At 36.7% G+C, this 8,448-nt stretch overlaps 1 protein-coding gene across 1 annotated transcript; it reads left to right on the top strand.

Annotated features, from left to right (window-relative positions):
• The first annotated feature begins 2,183 nt into the window (after positions 1-2,183).
• Positions 2,184-8,168, top strand: LOC107744051 (P2Y purinoceptor 14-like). The gene is made up of 3 exons (XM_016557520.1): positions 2,184-2,244; positions 4,743-5,176; positions 7,374-8,168. Exons 2-3 carry the CDS (start codon positions 4,743-4,745, stop codon positions 8,068-8,070), a joined length of 1,131 nt encoding a protein of 376 aa, XP_016413006.1. The 5' UTR covers positions 2,184-2,244; the 3' UTR covers positions 8,071-8,168.
• The last annotated feature ends 280 nt before the right edge of the window (positions 8,169-8,448 follow it).

Here is an 8,448-nt window from a genome sequence, read left to right as displayed (position 1 = left end):
GAAAACTTTTGTGCGTACGCAAAATCTAGCTTTTGTGCATACGTACACTTTTAGGATGAAATCTACGGAGAGTTTTATAAATGGGACCCCAGGTGTGTCCAAACCTGTTCCTGGAGGGCCACTGTCCTGCAGAGTTTAGCAGAGTTTTTGGAGCTAAAGTCTGCAGGATGTTGACCCTCGAGAAACAGGTTTGGACACCCCTGGACAACACAAATCATTCATGTTAGATGCATCCACCCCTGGACAACACAATACACATGAGTGTCAGGATCCTGTCACCAAACCAAGAACAAGACCAACCAAAGTGACAGGACCCTGACAGGAATTAAGAGATACTCACAACTCACAGTTTAAATGACATACGTCAGAAAAGATTGCCAATTTTGCCTACAAAATGCTATAATCATTGCAACACAGAAAGATAGTTTTAAATGTACAAAAAAAAAACATGAATTCAGAATCTTTTAAATATTCGTTAAAGCAAAGTGTCATCATTCATGTTAGATGCATCAGCAATTTACTTGTATATATTAAGCAAATTCTCATGATTGTTGGCAACTGTGAACACTCCTCATGAACTAAAATCCAATGTAGTTAGGATTTTGAATAAATAGGTACAATGAATATTTTGCATATGTTTATTTATATATTTTTTAATAAACACTAATAGTTGTTTTATTTGGAGTTTTTTCCCCCCCATGATTAACAGTTTCACTGTTTCCATACTTGAGTATACTAAAAGATATACTAAAAGAACTATTAAATGCACCTTTAATGGCCATTAATGAAGAAGGATGCTTGTTGCCCCCATGATGCTTTAGTTAAGGCATCTACCAGCAGGGTCTCAATGATAGAGTGTGGCTCCATCTAAAATTGCATACTTCACTAGAATATAGTAGGCAGAAAAAAGTATGTGAAAAGAACATAATGTCCTAATTCACAGTATTCAAAAAGCAGTAGGCAAAAAGTACCTGGATGACCTACTATTTTCGCTGGTAGTGAAGTCATAGGTAGGTCACATAATAATGACAACATTAGGAAAGTAGTATGTCCAGTTTGCATTCATACTACACAGTAATTTAAAGGAAGTGTCTACTTAGAGAATATGCGATTTTAGAAGCAGCCTCAGAAAAAGGTTTTAATTTATGTCCAGCTGGCTGTTTTTATTTGTCCCGATAGCATCAATGGTCTCAGTGTTTTTTACTGAAACCTTCTGGTGTGGATTCATGGATTTGTTTACTAACGGTTGCCACTTCAGAGTGTTAAAAATATAAATCTCTTGGCTTGCAGTAAAAGCAAATACGTTGATTTTCATTTTCATTTCTTTATGTGTAAAACATTTTTTAGTTGCAAAAAAAAAAATTTGTGGGTGCAAATCTTGAATACAGTTAATGTCGAGACTCCTTAAAATCACAATTTTAAGGGGATGCTTTAATCCTAGGTTAATTTCATGTTAGTCACAAGTAACTCCAGCATGTTGAATGAATGTAGTTTCAAAGAGACTCCAATAGATGGCAGCAAACCAGCATGACTTTATGTACATCAGCTGTTATACTGACACTAGTCTCACAAGTGAATAGTCTCAGGTTGCAAACAGGTTGGAAGTGACAGGAAATTAGCGGGTTCTTACCATTTAACTGAACATTACTCAGTGAAAGGTTCTTTGTTAGGCTGAGACATTGACACTAACTAATTATGCAGGATGACCCACAGCTACAGCAAGTTATTTGCATGGTGAAAACAGAGCGCATTCATGCGCATTCACTCATAAAGTGAATAATTTATTCACTTTTTTGGAAATAAAACTCACAACAGCATAACACAAACCTCAAAAAGCAATCCTCTCCAAAGCAAACCATTTCGGTTTTTAAAGTACTTTTTAAGTACAACACACATAGCCTGCATTTTGTTTCATGTATGAGAAAACAAAATGGGAACCAAATAACTTTGACTTGCAAATGACAAAAAAATAAAAATTAAAAATATTATTACAGCCCACAGTTTCGTCCTGCAACCGTTCATTTAATCTATAAAGTCAATGTCTTTCATGTCACCACAAAATCACCCAGCCACCTGTGCTTGCATTTGTCTCTCATTCTTTGACTTATGTCACATACACTGACACACAGAGAGATACATTCAAAACCCAATTTCCTCATTACATGTTACAGAAGGAAGTGAATGAAAAAGACAAACTCTAGATCAAAGCTCAGTGGACAGCTTGGCTACGAGTGAGGATTTCAAGTAAGTTAAATTTGATTAAGCTTTTAGCTTTTTTTTGTTAATTGCAATTAAGGTTCTATAAACATTGTTAGGTCCATTTGAGGGAAGAGTTTGTAATTTGTTACTTGCATCTTGTTTATATCATGCATTAATTGTTATTTCAGACAGGACATTTGTGATGTTTTACCTCTCAGTGCTAAGGAACTTCCTAAAGTTTTAATGTAATATGTGTAATTACCAAGAAACGGCTTGTGCTTCGTAGAGCATTTTGTGGTTATTTTGTTCTTAATGTCAAATGAACTGAGTAATATATTATTTTTTGTTTGATATGAAAATGCATTTAGTTGCTAATGAACAATTTTTTTGAATGTTTGGCATTATATATAAAAATGTTATAGCGTCAGTATAGGCACAGTGACACTGTCAGTATGATGCCAGTAACATTTGTGTCACAGAAAAGAGCACCTTAAAGTGACCCCTGTGAACAGACCTGACCTTTATTAAAGAGACGCTTTCCATCAGTCATTGAACTTGATCAATGTCACATTATGCAGCTCTCAGCACTGCAAGAGAACGACGGAGATCTGATTTTTCAACAATGTGTTATGCTACAATGATATAACCGTCTGTGGTGTTGTTCAGTCATCTTAGGTCGAAAAATTTCAGGTCTTGAATTTTTACATTTCTTGGCTTCATCGCTCAAAATATTTTCCGATTTTTGCTCATTAACAGTCCGCGCAGCAGCTGACATAGACGGGCAGATGGGATCAGATTAGACTTAATCATCCCTGACTGAAATGGGAATATCGTCACATTATGCAGCTCTCAGCACTGCAAGAGAACGACGGAGATCTGATTTTTCAACAATGTGTTATGCTACAATGATATAACCGTCTGTGGTGTTGTTCAGTCATCTTAGGTCGAAAAATTTCAGGTCTTGAATTTTTACATTTCTTGGCTTCATCGCTCAAAATATTTTCCGATTTTTGCTCATTAACAGTCCGCGCAGCAGCTGACATAGACGGGATCAGATTAGATTTAATCATCCCTGACTGAAATGGGAATATCTTTCTTATGGTTTGTCACCCAGAATGAGGATGTGTGCTGAGTAAAAGAAAAAAAAAAGAACGATAAATAGACATTCTGTTGCTTTCTGTGATAATGTTACATGCAAATATACATTAACTGAAATCACAGCATATTATTGTGGTGATTTTGTCAGATTAAACAGTATTTTAAATGAAAAAATGTGTGTATTAAAATACAATATGTGAGCACAGAAAGTAGGAGAGAAGCAAACCGATGTAAAGAGCTGTTATTTTTAATATATATTTGAGAACATCCGTTTTTGGGTTGTCAAACTGATTCAGTCTGTACTTAGGTCGACTCAGGTGTTGCTTGCACAGGATCCATCTATTGCATGCGCTATTTTTTAAAACAGTTGGTCAGTGTGCACATGCCGACTGATAGCTGTCTTTAGCTGTTTTGTTGCACAGTGATAAGAGAGGATCAAGATAAAAGAAGCCCAATGCACCTTGAGAGTCTCGTGTTCAGTTTCATTCTGTTACGTTCTATTCAGCTCCGTCTTTAAACACAAGAACACATCCTGTGTGACTAGAACTTTTTTTAGTTTTTAGAATATGCTTCCTTTTTTGTTTTTTGAGAGCCATTCTAACATTCTTGGAATTGCTTCTATTTTTGTAACCATAAACTAACGTTGTCAGAATGTTGCAGGTAGGTTTTTGCACAACAATCGAATAAGAACCTAGACAGAATGGCTGCATTTGAAATGGCACACTTCCCTACTACTGTATATAACAGAATGTGAAAAGGGTAGCATGTCCAATTCACGGTATTCATAAAACATTAGGTGAAAATTTCCCAGATAACCTACTACTTTCAATGAGATTTTGAAGTGTACATCCAGTGGACACTTTACTATCCCATGAGGCCACAAGAGAGGATTTGTGAAGTGACCCAACTGACAATGACAATGACAATGTAAGAAATGAAGTACGCCCGGCTCCAATTCATACTACATTCATAAAGTACTATATAAAACATACTTTTTTAACAGTCACCAAGTAATAACTTATTTAAAAGAAGTACCTGCCCAGACAATATGCGATTTCGGATGCATCCACTGTTCTCTAAGGGTTATTTTTAGGTTTTATTTTTATAGTCATAAACTAACCTTCCCAGAACATCGCCTATATATATATATATATATATGACCAGTATGAGAGAGTGAGAGCGATAACACCAAATTTAACACACCTGCTCCCCATACACTAATGAGCTGTGAGATACTGTATATATATATATATATATATATATATAAAACCGCAAACATATACCTTCTCAAAATATTGCACTGAAGTGTGAAGGGTAACTTGTCTATTAGCAAGATATTATATGAATGCAGTTACACCATATTTCACTTGCTGAGCTTTGAGGATAAATAAATTCCTCTCTACAACCTATGGTGACTTTAACCTGTTTCTCTTGTGCATTTATAGATGGAGTCAGCAGTTTCACAAATTCTTCGAACTGCAGCACCACTAACCAGCTTCACCACTGCCCTGGATGACACCACAGAAGCAAACACGACTCGCGCAGAAACAAATGCCTCTTGTGAATTTTCAAAGATCCCCTCTCACCCTGTTTTCATATTTGCATATTCATTACTGTTTCTCGTCAGTCTGGTGCTTAACTGCGTCACAATGCGGGTGTATTTCTGCACCAATCAGCGTGTCCAGTCCAGCGTAACAGTCTACATGAAGAACCTGGCCGCAGCTGACTTCTTCCTTTGCCTTTGTTTGCCTTTGCGCATTGCTAACTATGCCAACAGTTCAGATATAATGCGTGATATTTACTGCAGCTTTGGAGCAACAGCATTCTATATAAACATGTATGCAAGCATCCTCTTCATGGACTTTATTGCTGTAAACAGGTATGCAACTCATGCAAGCACATACTTAAGTTGACCTACTTTACAAGAAATGGGTGTGCAGTATTTTTGTGGATGTGTAATGTACATCAATCCGGTTGTTATCGCAAAATAAACCCTGATTGGATGATCATCATATTGCTATTTCCTACTGACAGAGGGCATCTTGACTGACCGCCAAAACCTTGACCTGAAATCACCTGATTTTAGGGATATGTTAAATATTAAAACATTGGACAAATATTAAAATATTAATATCAGGAAATATGAAATAAACGTATCTGGTATTAGTAGCAAAAGCTGATTCGAATATACAATAAATATTACAATATAGCCTCTGTTACTATATTGCACTGTATACTAAATTGCCATGCATCATCTTGGAAATAAAACTACGTCTTAAATTCTGTATGCAGTCAGTGCACTGTAAAAAAAATAAAAATAAACACAAAAAAACTGTCAAATGCACGGCAGCACAGGGTGCCAAACGTTTATCATTAATGGAAATAATGGTTAAAGATCGTAAAAAAAAAAAAAACGCCAATGAGTGGAAGAAGCAGCTGCCAAACAAAAACGGTAAAAATTAACGTAAATATCCTCATTTATATCCTAATTTTTCAAATAAATGCCAGGAATTTACAGGATTATTTTACAATATATTACTGTAGTCAGAAATGTACTGTGACATCAATATATGCTGGTCATTTTCTTACAAATAATGCAAACATCACAGTCATTAACTGCTCTTGTTTTACTGTGAATTCACATTATAAAGTTGTCTTTAACTGTGCCACTGTGAGAAATTTAGATGTTTACTACTGTAATTGTTTTGAAGTGACCATAATGGTGATTGGTGATCCCATGTTTTTTGACCTTACATATTCATATTCAAATTTATGATCTCATTTGTTAAAATGATGCTAAGCTAGAATTTGAAATAAGCTGATTGCCTGACTTTAAGATAGTCAAACTATTCTTGGCATGAACATGAAGCTTTTATTTTAGCGTTATTTAAGCAAGAAGATTAATCAATATCTTATTTCATTTTCATAACATTTTGTGGATGGATCTTTCACAATAGTGAAGCAACTGCTGGGAAACCACATGCAAAACACAACAATGGTAACACTCAACAAATAAAACCAACACTTGCAACATAAACCAACAACACAAACTGGGATCTCGTCCTTCCGCCGATTTGATGTTCGCTACAATCTAAAAAATGCTGGGTTGTTTCAACCCAACTTTGGGTCAAATATGGACTAACCCAACTTTTGGTTTAAAAGTTTAATGTAAAAATGTAACCCAACAGTTGGGTTAGTCCATATTTGACCCAAAGTTGGGTTGAAACAACCCAGCATTTTTTAGAGTGTACTGTGATAAATATGAACGTAACTTTTTAACATGCAGGGGAAATTCCCAACTTTAAACCATTTACCATTTATGTGCTTACGAATAAATAACGTTGACTCATTAGGTGATTTTTTTCATTAAAATTGTACGGTTTCCTCAATGGAATATTAATTCGAATGCAAGAAGAATACTAGAGAATAGCAATATGGCGGCGTGGTGGACACCACGAGCAATCCAGTTCTCTGTTTTACTGTGTATATACTGTTTATTATCTTATAATGCGTTGCAAAGTATAAAACAATCATACTAGCTAAAAGAGGAATTACACACACCCATACTGAAAGTGCAAATTTTGAAGCAGTTGTGTTTACTTTTAAAAAACGCAAGTAAGAACGTACATAAGAACATTTGGGTTTTTAGTGTGTGCCGTTTATGTTGTACTATAAAATGTCTGAATATTGTCTGTTTACCATATTTACTGTTAAAACATGATAAAAACCCATTGAAAAATCTCTAGAGAACCCATGGTGAAGTAGTCTTCCGTGTGTTGACGTCACGACTGCAAATGAGGCGCAAGATTGCCGCAGCTTCATTCGAAACAAGAGAGAGCGAGTCTGTGGTGTTATAAGAGAGACAAGAGAAAAGCGCTGACCTAAAATACCTGGATGTGCGGCCATTATACAGCATTGCTATTGACGATGGTCATTATCGAGGAATAACGGACCATTATTTTAAGCATGCCCACCCCGCCCCCCACAAAAAAAAAGAAGATTGTTACTTTTTGAATAAGTAATTTGTATTTGTTTATGTATTATGCCGTTATATGAATCTTTTACTCTCACCGCAGGTACCTGAAGATTGTCCGGCCGTTGGAGACTCATGCTCTGCAGACGGTTCGTACCGCTCGACACATTTCCATAGGAACGTGGCTTTCCCTGTTAGCCATGTCTTCCATTTACTTGATCCTCTTCCTCCTGACCTCTTGGGGTAATGTTCACAAGCCTGAGAAACGCGGCTGCGAGGCCTTACACAGTCCCCTGCTCAGTCTGGTCTACAAAGTCACTCACAGTGTGTCTATGGCGCTCTTCACTTTTGTGCTGGTGTCTCTGATTGCTTTGTACTGGGGGACTTTGCAAAAGATCAAACAAGCTCAGTTGTCCACACAGACCACATCCAGAAGCCATAAATTCAGGAAATCGAAGCGCAACATGCTGGTGCTCGTGGTGGTTTTTTGTGTGTGCTTTGTGCCCTACCATTTGGTTAGGCTGCCTTATGCATTCTTCAAACCTCAGACGAAACTCTGCACGGCGCAGGCGTTCTACGTCCTGAAGGAGCTGACTGTCCTGCTATCGGTGCTCAATGCCTGTCTGGATCCACTTATATACTTTATCTTCTGCAAAGCCTTCAGAGCTCAGCTAAGCCTCAGGAAGATGTCAGATTCTCCGAGAGACAGCGACGATAAAAGCCAGCAAAGAAGAATGAGCAACATGTTGAGTTACCTTGAGACAAAGATATCCACGTTACGACGTGGAAGTGTCATTTAATACAAAACTTCCCTGGAGGGATTTCAATTTGTCTTACTAACAACGAAACAAACTGTGCGATGTAGATGACGGCTCATTACATCTAACGCAGTGTAATACATTAACTCATTAGGTTTATTCCTTTTTCTCATGCAACATTTTCTTTTCAGATTCGTTATCACTTGATTACAGCATGCAGATGATCTAACAGTGAATTTGTTGAAAGAAATTCGTTTTGAAGTATCAAACTGATATTTCATGGCCTGTTCTGCCTGACCACCAAACCAGAAACTGGAATTGAGGATATGCTTTCATAAGTTATAGTGCAATCTTATTAATATATGAATAAACAAAACAGAGAATTTATTGTTAATTGTCTGCCTATAGCCAAGCACAGAA

The sequence above is a fragment of the Sinocyclocheilus rhinocerous genome, unplaced genomic scaffold (genome assembly GCF_001515625.1).
Source record: "Sinocyclocheilus rhinocerous isolate Xijiao unplaced genomic scaffold, SAMN03320098_v1.1 scaffold407, whole genome shotgun sequence".
Taxonomy (NCBI): domain Eukaryota; kingdom Metazoa; phylum Chordata; class Actinopteri; order Cypriniformes; family Cyprinidae; genus Sinocyclocheilus; species Sinocyclocheilus rhinocerous.
Note: the sequence above shows the minus strand (reverse complement) of the source record. Positions and strands in the feature narration are given on the sequence as shown.

What these genes read in the sequence shown, in the direction of transcription:
- LOC107744051 (XM_016557520.1), top strand. Translation starts at nt 4,743, where the DNA reads ATGGAGTCAGCAGTTTCACAAATTCTTCGAACTGCAGCACCACTAACC. An exon ending in GACTTTATTGCTGTAAACAG is followed by an intron (nt 5,177 to 7,373) that starts GTATGCAACTCA and finishes CTCTCACCGCAG; the next exon opens with GTACCTGAAGATTGTCCGGC.